The following is a 17,700-nucleotide window of genomic DNA, read 5'->3' on the forward strand; positions in this document are numbered from 1 at the left end:
CGAATAGCAAAAAACAAAAAGTTTATCCAATCAGAATTTATTCCTTGATGCTTACAAGCAAAGTGTGACGACTGTTTCACAAATCGCATCCTTAGCCGAAGCAGCGCGGGAGTCTGAGCTACACCCCGTCAGGCCTTCAGAATTTCCACAGAATCCCTCAACAGTGCAAATGAATAGGCATCTAAAATCAGACTGTCAGATTCATCAGCCAATCAGATTGATTTATTTGTTCTTGGTGGGTGTGGTCTTTAAGATATGTCCCTGTCCAGGCCTTCTTGCTGGCCTTGAGTGACGCAATCACGCTTTAAGTGATGTATGTAATTTGAAAGCAAAGAGCAAGAGATCTTGCTGACGAGACGGCTGTCATCACTGTCTCATCACCATCGAGAAAGAGATCCTTATGGATTTAAAAACACGAGATGTTCTGCATGCGATTGCTTAATTTATTAAACAGGAAAGGAGGACTGATTTTCACTTCAAGCAAATTGGTAAGTGGTTTTTGCATTGTTATAGCATCATCAGGAGTTTTCTAAGTGTAAATTAGGCTGCTTCAGCATTCAGTGACGGATCAAGTTTTGAAAACTAACCGTGTACCCAGAAGAAACAAAATTTATTGCAAGCAAAATTTAAATCACAAACATTATTAGAGAGCTTTTTCTTGGTATTAGACCTCCTTGGTTCTTGCTTTCTTGCATGGACGTGTTTTTAAAATGTCAATTGGTATTATTAGTTGACTGCCATGTAATGTATGATATGGCATACGGTGTCTTATTCATTGTAAAACTGTTTTCTTAATGGCATGAATCGCACTGAAGGCCTAGACTTAAAATGCACGGGCCGCGGCTGATATTGTGAATATAGTCACGGCTGAAGGGTGTTCAGTAAATAGGTCAGAGCTGTGCTTAATCATGAATAAAGCACGGATGTTGACAATCAGCATACAGGACTGGAATTATACTTTTTATTATATGTATTTTGAACTACACATTGTCATGCAATGGATTCTCCCTCCCAAGGCATCAACAACCAGTCAGTAAATACAATGATTCAAATATCACATTAAATTCAGACTGCAAGCTCACAACTCATCTAAAGCATAACTTTTTTTACTGTGGCGTTTTAAATTCCACTGCAGAACAACAGTGTTCCATCTATACTGGTGGAAAAATGCAGAAACATTAATGGAACATAAAATCATGACAAATACTTGGATCAAGTAATTTTATTTTTAATGGAGCTAATTCTAGAACCAGTTCTTGATTCCCAACCCTAGTGGAGATACTTGCCAAGAACAGACAAGGGGAAAATTATTATAAAAATGCAATATATCAAAGTCTCTGCCTCCTGTAAAACCATGTTATCCATCACTGGTAATGCGCTGACCTGCAATGATGTAGGAAACCTCAAAAACTTTTTAAAACAAAGTCTTGTGAATGTGAAACTATTCGTAATCATTATCATTTTGTTCAATAACATATTTATCCAGAGCATTAGAAAAAGTTCTCCATCAATATGAAACAACATAGCAAAATTTAATTACTGTGGGGCAATGAATGACTGTGATTTCAGACCTAAATGTGTAAACTATGAGACAGAGTGTCTCATGAACTCAAGACTGTGAGATAACTGTGCCTCAGCAATGTATACAAACACAGGGCTGCCTTTTAGTTGCCTCCTTTTTTGGTGGGTAGCCAATCAGTAATTTAGATTTGCCTTTGGCAAAAAAACAAAAAAACAAAAACAAATCCACCCTCATGGAGAACATCCTAGTCTAAATATTGCTGAGTGCCAGAAGACATATGGGCTTGTTTAGACTTCTTTCCTCTGTCCGGACTACCTTCCTTTGCCCTTGTTTCTTTAATAAATCCCTCCTTTCTCAATTTCCTTCCCATTTACTCACCTATAATATATATATTCTTGAGTTTACATATATTTTACTTTATTTCTAACTGTATCTATTCTCTATTCTCCACACTGCCAATCACCCCCCCCCCCCCCCAAAATACAGTGACAATGTTTTAAGCATTTTTACACTCTTATTCCATGTATAATTCAGACTGAATCTCACAGTGAATTCTGAAACAGTACAAAATCACTATTCAATCAAAAAGAAAGAAAGAAAGAAAGATAGAAAATGTAATGTGCTAACCTCGGTACGTCTTGGAACATAGGTCCTGATTGTCATCATAGACTCGCCACAGTAACTTTTCAGGGGGTGGTCTTGGAGGTGGGGTGGTGGAGGCAGAGATGTTGCCGCTGTTGAGAAGTAATTTAGGAGAGGGCAAGTAGGTGTCCAGTATCTCCAAGAACTTGCTGCAGCTCCAGGTCCAGCGGACCCGTGGAGGCTCATAGTCGCACCGAAACATACCCAGTGGAGATCTGTCACCCAATGAGCTCACGTTGCCCACGGTGATCCCCAGGCAGAGGGAGGAGCCAATGTTGAAGAGCCGCCCTCTAGACACCCATTTCCAAAGCTGTGCGACACCCGTGCAGGAAGAGGAAAGGTAGAGCATGTGATCTCGTACCCCCAAGCAGCCCAGTGCCCCCTCATGAAAAAATGCAAAATTGTCTGTTCCATCTGTATGTGCTATAGCAAAGAGAGCGCGTTATACACAGAAAGAGAGAAAGAGAACAGTTAATAAAGGAATATTATAGATAGTTACATTTTGTTAAGCCATACTATAGCTGGGGAGAAAATGGGAGGAAAAAAAAAAAAGAAAAAAGGCCATACTATAGAGCTTTGTGTGAGGAAATGTAAGTCATTATTTACTGATGATAAAAAGCTTCTGACGAAGCTCTGAAATGGACTACAAAAGTTGTATGGACTTCAAAGTTTATATACCCTAAAATCAACCCCATACTGCTGAATTACTGACAAGCGCCATCCCCCATCAGACATTTTTGCATCAATTCAACTGTGATCACCTTTCCCTCTAGCGCTACTGATAGCGTGTTTGTGAGAGAAACTTCCAAAACATAAGTCCTGGTCCTGTTGGAATTAGGAAGCAGGGTTAGCGCCAACTGTAATATTATACCAAACTGTTATATTTAACCACAATCTTTCATGTGTGTTTAATTCTACTTAACATACACATTATGCAAATCTTATACTGTATGCAATGAATAAATCAGAAAATTGACTAAATGAAACTATATGCTTCTAGCAGTGATGTATCCTGGCACAGGCGATTCAGGCAGTTGAACAAGCGTTTTCTGGGACTGCAAAGGGCAGGGCGCTCCCTCTGCGGACAGGAGGCACAGCATATTTGGGACAGTTTAGTTCTCCGTTCTGCTCAACCCCCTCATTTAAATTTAATTTGATTTAGTATATAACTTTTTTGAGCAGCTCCATGTACTATCACACAAAAGTGACTAATGACACTCATCTATGTGAACGTGCTTCAGGGTAAAGCGTAAACTCAGAATCAAACTCTGAGTTGACAGGGAACGTTAATAGAGATCTTGTGATCGCTGAACCAGATCTAAACCAGTTTGGCTCTATCTGGTTTTGTCAACCTGAAATTACTCTGAAACTCTGAGTTTGTTCATGCAATAGGCCTATGAGCACAAGGTTTGTTGTTGTTCTGTGTTACACATGTTCTTCCTTTTCGTTTGCACCATGGCCACACCCCCTTTTACACATATATTCCTGCCTTATTTCTCTTTTTGTACTGCTTTTTTTCCTGTGGGATTTTTCCTCTTTTTTTGAGCTCTCCATGCAGTCTTGTTGGTCCATTGGTTTCCTGTCAATTTGTTTTTCCTTTTACTCAGTTGTGTTATTTTTTTATTTATTTTTTACTAATAAAGTTCCCTCACTCACCCAATGTCCAGCGATTAAGTTACTTTCCCAGATCCTGACAGTATCTCTGTTTTTTAACAATATTTTTCTTAATTTGGTTTCATTTTCTAGCAGGGTAAAAAGGTGTAAATATTATTTTGAATATTTGAATATTGTTTTTAGGGTCATGCAGGTTGTTTTGTCCTTTTGACCACAAATTTTAGTCTTGTCAAAGTACAGTGAAGTAAGTCTCAGCCTCGAACAGCTCACCCATGGACTGGCCACAGTCAGTGCTCTTAATGTTTTAGTCAAGGGTCTGGCTACTTGAGTTAGGGTAAAGTGAATGTGTTCGCATTCACATAAACCATGGTGAGTGTAACTGGGTGGTTCCGTTTTCGTTCTAAGATTAAAATCTTTATCCATTGATGGTTATGTTTAGGGTTAGGGGGTAGAGGTAAGAAATTATGCATTCCTGTTGTATATATTACATAATATCCGATTAAAAATGCAACTCGCTTTTGGCGCCACTCTGTGGACTTTTCACCAGGTGTCGATACGTTCAACAACATTTACAGCTTCGGCCACTGGGGGCAGTACTTCAAATTTAGGTTAACACAGACCAATTTCAGCAGCTGAAGTTTCGACCTATTCACAGTGTGATCAATCTGGTGTTCAACAGATGAAAGAAAGTTATACATGTAATTAATGACAGAAATTTCAGTTTCTGGTGAATTATTCCTTTAAAAGTGCAGTATGTAAGATTCAGAAACCCTTGTTATTAATGACACCTGTGGCCGTTAAGTGAACTGCAGCCAGCTACCTGTTGCTCATACACGCTCTCATCTCGCGCTCATGTACACACTCCATAGGGATGCGAACGAGCGAGCATCAGCCAAAACAATGACGTAACGTACAAAGAGACTGAACGTGATCCACCGGCATCATGCTGACAGATGAGGTAGCATAATTAAAATTACACAGTTATGATTGTTTTACTACAAACTTTGAGACTAATCTAAAACTATTTATCAGCTAACATAGCATACTGATACACACATACAGCTACATACTACCAAACTATACCAGACAGTTTACTGTTGCACTGCAGTTATGTTGCACTACTGTATGTTTTGTATGTCATATGTTGTACTACGAATAAGAAACCAGCGTATTTACTTAAATTTATCCTGTATACCTGAGTTTTAGTATAAAGAGAAGATCGTTGAAATTATTTGAAAATTACGAAGCAAGGTAGCTTGCAATTCGTCAGCATTAGCAGGCAAGATCAAGTTAGCTAAAATTACACAGATCAATCCTTACGGCACTATATTTCACATGCTTTGTCCAAGAAGAAGAACGTCAACTCAGGGTCAGTTTTGATCCCCAAAACCGAACGAAGGTCCCTCCAGGAATCAGATGTTCACTCTAGTTTTTGCTCGACCATGATCACGTTCCTGCTTAGCCAGACAGGATTCAGTAAATAAAGTTTTTTTTTTTGTTTTCTGGCTTACTCAGATTGTGTAGGAGTCGGCGTTGTGCTGGGAGCCAGACGTTTGCTGGATTCCATCTCTAAAATAACGTTACCTAGTGTTGCAGTTTGTTGTCGCTGTTGAATAGCGGAAGAGAAGCACTGAGGCAAGGCTCTCGGGAGCACGCATAAACGTCACACCCTTTGGATTTTCCCGGCAACCCGCTCCCTTCGCATGAAAATCAGTCTACAGGCTTTAATAGGCAACCTAGGAAGTCCGGGAAGGGCTCATTTTTTAAGTTGCGTTACAAGCCGTTCACACATTGACAAAAAAAACATATTACATATTGCACCTTTAACCCACCCCATATTAGAAGATAATTTTGATATCTGTGATATCTGTGACAATAACCACGGTGATGATCATCAAATCCCCATCAAAGTCAAACGAAGGCTAGTGTGATTTCAATTGCTGATGGTGTTTTGATGGCAAACATAAACATTTACATAGGTTTCTAATGGTTTTACCCAACATTAGACTAAACGACTGAACCTACAGACAAAATTTGTCTAAATTTTCAAGTCATGAGACGAAACTGTGTTTTTGTCTCACAATTAATTTCATTGTATATTATTACTGGAGTAGGATAAGCAAACCCCCTTTTCACCCACTCACATGTTCCCAAAAAGAATATCGTAGCCAACACAAGCAAAGCACAAATCCTGCACACGCAGTCCCACAGTTCCTTTGTTGTAGAATTTTTGATGTGTTATGTGCACCAATGTGTGTAGACTTGCCTTGGTTACTATACACTGATTTACTTCAGATGAAAAGTCATTGTTTAAGAAAAATCTAGAGTTTCAGGTTATTGCATTCTGGATATCATAACGGCTGCTCTACTATGGCATACAGTTAATTCCAAATTAAGCATTTCATACTGTGTTCTTTTACTTTTTATCTGTTTTCATCTCTTTATACTGTGGTTTTGGAACACATTATATGTCTGACTGCAAAATATAGGTAGTCATTTACGAAAACAAAAAAAGAAGTGGTGATAGGCAGTGGTGATATTTGGCAATATTCCGCTTTTGTGTAAGCACACACATTTATCCCAGTTTCATCACAATGGAAAGTACCGGCACCCCTGCACTCATACATTATAGAGATGTGTACCGTATACTCACATTAGAGTAAGGATAAACACATATACCTGATTATGACCATGTATGTGTTATTTAGAGCAGTAGTTCTCAACTGGTTTTGCTTCAGGACCCAGATATTATATTGGGCATCAAGTGACATCCCAACACAGTATCAAAATTGTTTATCGTAGAAAAATAAAACTTAAATGTCCTTAAAATCAAACATTTAAATTAATTAATATTATGTGTTTAGAGGATGCAACCTGTCATGCAACCTATCCATGTTGACAAACCAAACCCAGCAGACATCCCGAAAGGGGGTGGGGGGGTTGAAGTTTATGACCACAAAATTCAGAGTGAAATAGAATCAGAGCAAGAAAGAGAGTGAGAGAGCCTAGAGAGAAACCCAAGAGAAACAGCTGTTTCCAAACAGAGGAGTATTAAAGCAGGGGCAGAAAGTGGGAAATGGGGTTGGGAGGGGGGTTGAGATCAACCCCAAAACAAACAGGATCTTCTTCACTAAACTTTAAAAACAAAATACAGCCAGAGAGGTTGACTGCGACCCTTGGAGGCTCTGAGAACATAATCTGTATGATACAGTGCTTAAATATCACAGAACTCAAATTCGCTCAAGCAATGTTCAGACACACTTCACACAGTAAGCATGTTTTAGAAAATGTTAGGAACAATTACCATTTACATGAACATCATTTTCCAATTATGGTCTATATTCAGGTTAAAGGGGTCATGACATGAGGAATAACATTTTCCTTGATCTTTTGATAGAGGTGGGGGAAAAAAAATCGTTTCAGCGATGCATCGCGATTCATAATCAAACGATTCTGAATCGATGCTCAAAAGAATTAGAATCGATTTTGAGTTCTGTTTAAAACACGGCAGAGCAGTGGCGCATGCCAAAGACAGATGTAGAAACAAAGACGCGAGTTAAGTGCATACACTAAATTCAAGTGCACAAACACAACTGTTTGCAGACCAGCTGTATCAAACACATGACCATTTATTTGTGATAAGCCAACAAACAACATGAAAGACGAGCTCGCACCCATTATAGCACTGATTGCACACAACGGGGGAAAACACAGATGAAAATAATGACGAGGCAGCGGTTCGGGAGATGTTGGTGATGTTTTCATTTAATTCTTTTTTTCCCTACTCTTTCACGCTCTCCATTTCATTGGCTTTTGTCATTGCCGGTCACGCGCTTGTCAGGACAGTGCGCACACCTGATGATAAAGGTTTGAAATCCATCGTAGCTTTTGCGACAGGGTCGTGCGATCTTCTACTCGCAGAGCAAACAGATGGAACAGTGCATACCAGATGCTTGATAAATTACTGAAGCAACAACTGTGCTATTTAAACCGCTTTACTTTCACCTGTGCAGGTGAGGAGAGAAGCTGACAGCTGCACTTCTCATAGAAGCAGATATATCTCTCATCCTGGACCAGCAACTTCCAATTGTGGTTAAAAATGTAAATGAATAGCATGGCATAGATTAATTTTAAATAATAATTAAATACTATTAAATGATTTACAATGCTTAAACAAAAATAAAAAATAATAATATAATCAGTTGAAGTAATAGTATTCAGTGTGCTTTGATGGAGAACTAATATTTTATTTCTTGTGCTTTTAAGAGATTTTTTATAAGGTTCTAAAGAAAGAAACTGAAAAACTGAGATACTCATTTAAACTATAGAACCATTTATTTAATCTTGTGGATGTTCCATGTTTTGTTCACAGCTAATACTGAATGTAAAATGCCAGTTTATGTAATGTGACTCGTTCTGATTTTTTTAAAACAGCTGTTAAATAAAAAGCTGAAAGGGGAAAAAATAGAGAGTAAAAAATTAATTTTGAAGAAACTGAAAAAAAGAAAGAAATTGAAGGACAAGATGCATCGTGATGCATCGAGAATCGTTTTATAATCGAATTGTTACCCTTTGAATCGTAATCAAATTGAATCGTGAGGCCAGTGAAGACTCACACCTCTATCTTTTGACATATAAGAGGTCATTTTACAATAAAAACATACTGTAATTTTCAGAACTTACAGTATGTAACTCTAAAAACGTCCTCCTTAATAGAAAAAGAGCATTTATTTAAACCAAGCTGCAAAAATGGCATGTTTGGAATTTGTGGAATTTGTGACATCACAAGGACCAAATACATCTGCATATAACTGCCTCTTCAGCAAGACATCCACGCCTATTTTTCATCATTGCACCCTTGGCCATGTCCACTGGTGCTCAGTCAGTCACACAGGTGAAGCAGAGAGAGATGGGCCTGTCATGGTAAATTCATCCAGAGTGGACTTACACAGGACACCTTCATGTGCCTTTCTGGATTGAAATATTTGTATACATAAACATGCACTAGACGAACGGCTTTGACCGTTATCATACATCTCGCACCGCTTTTAAAAGACGCAATGTCAAGTTATAACTCTAAAATGTGACCCCCATTGTGTTTCATTCAGTCATGCTGTTGTGCTGTTTTGAAGGGGACCTGGACCGTTTTTGCACGCATCTGTGCTATTTTTAATTGTTGTTCTTTTGTAAACATGGACATCTTTGATCGTACTGATTCATTTCTGCACAACACCGGTGATGTGCATCTTGTTTTCAGAGCGGTACAAGCACAACTTTTAAAAGCACGTCTCATTCTGCTACTGCCACTGACTTGGAGAAACAAACATAGAAGATGTGGGATATGAAGACCAGCGTCTCTGCTTTGGCCTGCTGAAGCAGGTTGAAGCACCCCAACATCACCATGGACTGTATTACGTTTGTGTATTCAGAACATTTCAGCATGGATTGTATTGTATGTTTGTGAACCAGTCACAACAACTGTTATTGAAGGATGGAGCAGTTAAAACACTACTGGACTGCAAATTCGTAAGTAAACAATTTCATTCATGAATATTTCATATGTCATGACTGTTTGATAGTTTATGGTGCTGCTTGAGTGAACAGTTTAATATATTCAGATGAAATGTGTTGGATGTGAGTTATATGTTAATCCTAAAATTTAGTTTTATAAATGTTGTGTACTGTGTTTCAAATATGGCTCTATTGGAAGGGCTGCATGATGTTAGCGAATCACAACAGTGGGCATTTACATTGAAGTCTTAAAGGGCCAGACAGCTTAAAACTGAGCGTTTCAGACAGAGGGCCAGAGACAGGGTGGAAAATTATTAAATAAGACTAAATTATGACTGTTTTTGTGCATAAAAACTATACTAACATTATAAGTGGACCTCAGGAAAGATAATAAAATTATTTAAAAAAAAATAAAAAAATGTCATGTATGTCATGACCCCTTTAAGCCTTTATTCTGAAAAATACATATTTACATATTGAAAAAAAAATACATATTGATTTATGTTCCTTATTATGTTTAGCAAAAATATATCTGCTACTCCCCACAAAATTTTATTTTTCAATAGCTTGTTTATGTAACATAAATATGGTACATATTTATGTCTATGACACATACATTAAATACACATTTTATAGTAGAACGAATTTGATAATTTAATGTTGTCCTTGACAACAGAACACCAATGGAGAAATCCTGCATCATGTTTAACTAGAGAGATGTAAAATAACAAGAGCCGAAAAAGTGAAGAAATCCAGCTAGGACAACTCTTTCCATGAGGCTATGATTCCACGTATTAATGACATTCAATCCATGACAAACAAGGATTAAAACGGGATTCTGTCTATGCTTTTCTGCTTCTCTCTGCCTTCAGAACAGCAAAAGAATCTTGGGCATCATGTGACCTGAACAATCCATGTGATTGGTGGAGGTAAGACCCTAGGGAGATATATTTCAGAAGGAAGGGTGGTACAAAAATGAGTGGTCACATAAACATCAAAGTGTTTTTTTTTTTTTTCACTACATCTGACAGATGAAGGCAAAGCATAAATTTGCCATTAGATATGAGTAGGCTCAGACATTTCTTGAGCATCTTCTTAATGTCTTTATAAAGAATCAGGGCATTAATGAGATTGGCTAATTATGTACTTCTAAATAAAAATTTTATTTTAATGATGATGTTTCATAGTAATAAGATCATAAATAAACAGAGGTTTATATTGAGCTCTATCATTACCAAATTCATAAATAAAATAAAATAGAAGACATGTTATACATAAGTAATTACATTTATTACATGAACCAATACCGTATGCTTTTAATATTTACTTATCAAGTCTGATCTCAATTCTGTTCTTTTTGTTTGATCTATGAAAATCTGATGAAGTATACTTTGGCCTTAACAGGGAGCTAGCTATCAAGTAAAGCTTATTCTTATTTTTCTCACTGCAGGCCAAGTGAAAGGAAATAAATAAAATATATGTTTTCTGGGGTTTTCTTGAGGTGGAGGGGCATAGTGGTTAAAACTTAAGCCTGACTGGTCGCTGGTTCAATCCCCGCAAGGAGTGTGCTAAGAGCTATCATCATAATTGTGCCCTGGGGTATTGTCCCTGTAATAAGTGTACTGTAAGTCACTATGGATAGAAGCATCTCCTAAATGACCTCTAACTTCCACAACTATGGTGTAACATGAAACAGAATATCAACATATCAGCTGGCCCAGGAAGTCACATAAGCAGTAAAAAGAAAGCGAATTGATAACGCGGGTAGACACGTTGCAATGAAGTGTTTAATGTCAGTAAAGTGACTGTAAAGCGGCAGAAATTGTGTGAAAAAATTAATAAATAAGTTGCGTTATGAGTAGCCTACTTTTTGTGTACTGGCACATATATTGAGTAGGGCTTGGTAAAAATATATTTTCTGATGCATCGTGATCTTCTTTTGAACAGTCGCAATATCGAATTTTAAATCCCAAGATCTACCTTACTCAACCCTCTACAATGCGAGTAAATCTCTCGCATTTGCAACCAAATTTCGAGCTATGTAACTAAAAAGATATGATTAACCACTGGCTGGTAAATGTTCTCACCAGTGATTGAGTAATATAGTGGCGAAAATTTTTAGCACCGAGATCCTTTCGCTGCGTGTTGAGAGTAAAGGCTGGGTTGACTCGTTCTGTGTAATGTGTGTCCAAAGACAAGATCCATGCAATCCATTTTTCATTGAATAATGTCTCTTTTAATATCCTTTCTGTTCTTTACACACCAAAAACATCAAAAATAGAAACATTTAATTTTAATCACACATAGCATGAATGAAGCCATGTGACTCCACTCTCGTTAATATGCGCTTAACCAAAACATTCTGTGAGATGCTCGCTGAACTGCCCCTATTCTTAAAAAGACAGTACCGTTTTAGCATGTGTTTACAAATCAATGTAAATATGTATATAATAATGTATAAATACCTTCCCCTAATGTCATTAATATAATGTTATATAACACCCAGCCCAAGTGTACAATCCATAAGAAGTTTGTCAGAGTCACAATTCATATGACTTTATTCGTACGAAAACATACATCTTGTACATCATCCAATCACATATGCTTCACAAAAACGCATTCGGAACCTGGAAGTGTTGCTTTCTTCCATATTACACATCAGCCCTATTAACATTAATATAATGGTTTTGTTTACACTCTATGGTTAGGTTTAGGGATGGGGTTAGGGGTTAAAGTTACAAAAACAGTTTTGGATCAACATGGATCAAACGCCACATTGGGAACTACAAGGAAATGAGGGAAGCGTCTATCATTGGTGGGTGTAAAACTCATACGATTTTGTACGAATTAATTCACCACATTGTGCTATTGTGACAAATTCTCGTGAGATCTGTTTGGAGTAGTCTGACTACTGAGTAGTCTGACAGCTTACAGGAAGAACTTTTTTTATCAGTCTGTGGTTTTGGCATTAATGCTTCTTAATCCAGATGGTTAGGCATGGAGGATGCTGCACAGCCATATGAATTATTTCAGATCATTAGTTATATAATGCTGACGATGACATTGATACAACTAGTGTGGGTGAAATTTGTACAAGCTTTCCTTCACATTTGGTGGAATGTTCCTGATAAATTGTTGTTGCGTTTTTCAGGATCTAAAGTGGTAAAACGGGTCTGATGCAAGATATCCCGTCTGAAACAGTCAAGTTAGCAAATAAACACTGTACACCACATCACATAATCAGAGCAGAAAGCTAACTAGCACTTTAGAAGCGGATTGGTTATTTGCCTGAAGAGGAATGTCATTACCTTAGCAATTAGCCATGTTCTGAGTCTGACAAGGGTCAGGGATTGTACACTTAAAAACACTTGTTTTGCTGATTTTACAGACTAACTTTCATGAAACAGCAACTTCATACTTTAACAAATGGAACTATACTTATGAACTTTCTTCAAGTCTAACTGGAACACCGCTCACTTTTGCCAACATATTAGAAACTATTTGATGAGAATTCTGAATTTGGGGTGCAAATCACCACAAATCCCCCCCCCCCCCAAAAAAAAAGAACAAAATAGAAAACACAGAAGAAACAAGCTCTAAGTAGGGCGGACCAGTAGTGAGTGTGTGAGCTTAGTCATGTGGTGGTATACGGTTTTCTTGAACTCTGATTCTAAGCTACCAAAGCAAAACTTTTATTATTGTGAAAGATGTATTTTTGTTTCTCCTTACCCTATTTCAGGAGGGGGATATAATATGGAAGAGGAACAGAAAAGCACGAAGTTGTGGGGAGTGCGGTAACAAGCCAGCTGGGAGACAGGGAAGAGAAAAGGAGCAAAAGAGTGCAGAAAGAGGTCAGGGTTTTTGCATAGATTATCCTTTTGTTCTATAAACACAGAGATTGACCAACACGCAGGAAATTCTGGCTGGCATTTGTGCGTCTGCTCCCGTAAATGCATCCTCAACTCAGTCAGAGATTTGACCTAAGATCCAACCCCAACTAAGCTAGAAACAGGTCTAATATGAATGTTTACTCCCAGGTTTGGGTGTAAACCCACTAACCTACACTGCTTCTTTTATCTATGGTATTTTGGTATTCTCTGTTTAATGAGTTTTACCTCCTGGGACCCAGAAATTCATTTTTGTCCTCTAGAGGACATTATTTTTGTGAATATCACTGAAAGCATACAGAAAACACATTAACTGCCATTGTGCTGGGTCTCAGGAGAGCCAAAGAGCCAAAAACTCAACGATGACACTGAACTCAATGGCCTTTTCCTGTTACCTGAAATTTACATTAAAGCAGATTTTTTTTTTTGATGTACAAATACTTCTTTCTCCGACCCAGTGTTAATTTATTACATTTTAGTTGATAATAATGTGCAAATTGTCAAACTGTAACAGTCCAAACTTTAATAAAACATTCAAACATTTAGTAAAAAATAAAATATATATAAAATACAAAAACAAAAATCTTAATTTAAACAAATAAAAGATATGAAAATATCCTGAAATAATAGCATATAATGAATATACTGAAGTTTTAGCTACTCTTTAGAAGTTAGCCTACTGTATTCTGAATACTTCATGCTTTAATTTCCCTCGTTTTAGACAGTTTAGGATATTGCATCATTTGTAACATGTTATTTACAGAAACAACGTATTCACAACACAAGTTACATAATGCATGTTACGGATATTATGGCTAGCACATAACAGTTCAAGTCCACCTGTTCACTCGCTTAATTTCTGTGCAGATGTAAGCTGTAATATTACATACAGCATATGTTGTGAATATTATCATGTATAGGATGCGTTTAAGTGAGATAATAATCCCGTTTTAAATCAGTTCCTGTTGCTCATGTTTAGCGAGTTCAAATCACGCAGCTCAAGCGGGGAAATCCCCAACATACTGGATTATTGGATTAGATTAATCTATATCCAATATCTTCCTCTATAAACAAATGTTCCTCTAGCTGTTTCTTCTTGTTTATATTTTGCACTGTTAATATCTTGCAGTATTATTTTTTCCTCATCATATTTTTGTCAACAGTATGCTTTAATAAAATTGTTTAATTATGGTCATGATGCGTCTTTTTCATCTGTTTCGTGTTCGTTATCGTTGAAAACATTCATCAACTAACGTTTTCATCAGTGATTTCGTTGACGAGATTTAACTGCTTCTATCCCAAATTAATATGCAGAAACAATTAAAAGTAAACCATTTGTAGGTTGATTTCTCTGAAAAGTATAAACACTGCAGCTCTGTGGCACTTTCAACATTCCTCTGTTTGTTTAGAGCTACCTGTCCAGCCCGACATAACAACATTGGCTCGACCAATGGCGTGAGTTGGGGGCGAGACTTTTTGTTTGTTTGACCAATGGCAGATGAAGGGTGATTTAAGACAACTGTTTGAAAACAATGTTTATTTTTGTAATTCCGTTTGGTGGCACCAGTGGTGCAGAAATGACACTCTTTAGATTTATATAAAAACTGCAAAATATGAATAAGAAAATTTAGAAATGTTTAAAGGGATAGTTCACCCAAAAAGAAAATGTTTTTGTAATTTACTCACCCTCATGCCATCCTAGATGTGTAAGAATTTCTTTGTGCTGCTGAACACAAAGATTTTTAGAAGAATATTTCAGCTCTGTAGGTCCATACAATACAAGTATATTAAAAGAGCACATAAAGGCAGGATAAAAGTAATTCATATGACTCAAGTGGTTAAATCCATATCTTGAGTGATATGATAGCTCTGGGTGAGAAACACATCATTAATTAAGTCCTTTTTTACTATAAATCTCCACTTTCAATTTTACATTCTTCTTCTATTGTTTTTGGCGATTAACGTTTTTGTGCATATCGCCACCTACTGAGCAGGGACAAAAAATTATAGTAAAGAAGGGCTTAAATATTGATCTGTTTCAAACCCACACCTATCATATCACTTCTAAAGATATGGAGTTAACCACTGGAGTTGTATGGATTACTTAATGTGCTTTTTGGAGCTTCAAAGTTCTGGCCACCATTCACTTGCATTGTATGGACCTACAGAGCTGAGATATTCTTCTAAAAATGTTCATTTGTGTTCAGCAGGAGTACAAAAAAATTATATCTGGGATGGCATAAGGGTGAGTAAATAATGAGAGAATTTACATTATCTGGTTAACTATTCCTTTAAAATAATTACATTTTCACAGTAAGCTGGTGTGTAATGCATACAAATATTTTTGTCCAAAATAATGAAGGCTAGTTTCAAGGATCGGGTCTCTGTGCTTGCCTGCAAAGTTACAGTTGCTCTCAGACACAAATATAAATGGGGTGAAAAAGCATAATTAATTCAGAATTCAGAATTTGAATTCCTTTAGCTTGCAACTACAGCAATCTCCCCATCAGATTTTAGATGACGTGTTTTGGGGTGTTTAACAACAGTGCACTGTTCCTCTAAACGTCTTGCTTTTCTTTCTTTCTTGTTTAATAGGGTCATGGCAGTCCCTGGCAGAGAGGCGCAAAAACGTATCCTGTGTATCTGCTGAACCGTGGAGTTTAGAGAGGCACTAAAAACGACACAAGACCACCGAGACGGTGGACAGCAGTCAGCTGTGCTCATTATTGTATAACCGGATAATTTAGGGCACATCTGCTGATCTGATGAAGTGAATAAAGCTCACGAGAACACAGTTTAACAGGGCAGTGAGAAATCAACAGTGTTTCTGCAAACAAGCATTACAAATGTCCATTTAAAATTGACAAAAATGTCCATTCACACACTAACATTTGCACTATAAAACATAAAAGCAGAGCACTCCCCTCCCCCTGCTCCCTCTTCCTCCTCTCACATCTGGATCCACTCAGAGTTTGGACTTTCATGGCATTCCTTCACATCAGTGCAGCCACAGAGCCACACAACACCACAGCTCTCCAAATAAAACCAAACCCTCATATTATTAGTATTGTTTTTAAATCACAGAACTCTACAATAACCATGACAACAAAAAAAGTGATAAAAGAGATAAAAGGCAGGAGAAGGTCAAAATGAGGTGTTAGTGAACTTATGGATTTCTAAGTCTCGTTAAAACGTTATTTACACTTTGACTAGTTGATTAATTAGTCTACTAACAATATCCAACAGTGTATGTATATGCATCACAAGAGATTTATGTCATTTTTTTTTTTTTTTTCATATAGCCTACCAGTGTCATTTCCTCAAATTCTGTACTGTATTTAATAGAATTCTGTGGTGGAAATGATGGTGATGGAAATGACATGTGAAAGTTTTTGAAATAAAATGGTCGACTCCTTTGTCTTGCTTAGGCTTATTTCATAGCTAACATTTAATGTATCCTTAATACACACAATTAAATAATTTTCACACTTTATGCATAATTTGGCAACATTACAGCTTGATTGGAAATGATGCCCAATAAAATATTCAGCTCACAAGTGATATTTGCCATGATTTTTCTTTCTTTTCTTTTTTTTTTTTTTTTTCAAACATCACTTGTCTCATATTTCATCTCACGCTTTTCACTGACACTTTCGTCGACTTTGTTAAGTTTTAAAATTTTTAAAAGGGGCTAAATTGTTTGGTGTGGTGGAAATGACGACACTGACGTTTAACATCTAAAGTGTGGGTCTGGGACATGGTAAAAACAATACAATCTATAGGCTATCCATAGAAGGCATTTAAAAGTCCAAAATATATGATGAAGGCTTGGTAAAAGTTTCTAAGTCCGTTTTTATGTGACCTTCACATAACAAAACTACAAAATGTGAAATCTGTTTTTATTAAAAACAACACTGGGACTGAAATTTCCCACAGTTGCAAAGACACCCAATGAACAGAGTCATAGCGAACCATTACAAATGTTTCCTACCTGAGTGCACGGTGCTCCACTCCAGGCTTAACACCAAAAATAAATATAAAGTGCATCTGCAAACAATTATACACGGGCGTCTCCAACTGCACTCCCGGTTTCCGTGTTGATGCATGCCCGCGGAAAGGTGAAACGAAGAGGACAACGGCTAATTTGTCCCCCTCCTGTTGAAAGAGAAGCAGGAATGGAGAAGGAGAGACGGATGTCAGCGTGGCTATGTGGACTGTGATGAGCTCGGAGTGAATGAACGGCGCAGACCGTACACTTTCACCGCACACGCGCACACTCCGTCCTGTGCAAGTGAAGGAAGGCGGAGAAATGAGTTTGAATGACACACCGACCGACACCAGGGATAAGAGTGGTAGAGAATTTACTAGAAGTTAGAAACTTTTGCCTCTGAGGAAATTCACAAATCAGTACTAGCAAAATGTATAAGTTTTTAAGTCTGTAATTGGTTTGTCTTAAAAAAATAAAAAATAGCAGACGAAATCCCCGATTTCCTTGAACCGCAAACTATCTTTACTGCAGTCTGA

The 17,700-nt window shown here is 37.3% G+C and overlaps 1 protein-coding gene across 2 annotated transcripts in view; it reads right to left on the reverse strand.

Annotated features, from left to right (window-relative positions):
* The window catches only part of LOC127451919 (C-type mannose receptor 2-like), a 51,318-nt gene extending 33,872 nt beyond the window's left edge, over window positions 1-17,446 (reverse strand). Inside the window, exons 1-2 of one of the 2 annotated variants that reach the window (XM_051716981.1) lie at window positions 17,168-17,446; window positions 2,150-2,587 (exon numbers count right to left, since the gene is read on the reverse strand). In XM_051716981.1, the coding sequence (XP_051572941.1) occupies window positions 2,150-2,587; window positions 17,168-17,282 (553 nt within the window). In that variant the 5' untranslated portion in view covers window positions 17,283-17,446. Of the gene's footprint in view, window positions 1-2,149; window positions 2,588-13,018; window positions 13,261-17,167 lie in introns of those variants that run through there. The other variant, XM_051716982.1, reaches the window with a different exon arrangement.
* Window positions 17,447-17,700: the final 254 nt, after the last annotated feature.

This window comes from Myxocyprinus asiaticus, chromosome 14 (assembly GCF_019703515.2).
Source record: "Myxocyprinus asiaticus isolate MX2 ecotype Aquarium Trade chromosome 14, UBuf_Myxa_2, whole genome shotgun sequence".
Classification (NCBI taxonomy): domain Eukaryota; kingdom Metazoa; phylum Chordata; class Actinopteri; order Cypriniformes; family Catostomidae; genus Myxocyprinus; species Myxocyprinus asiaticus.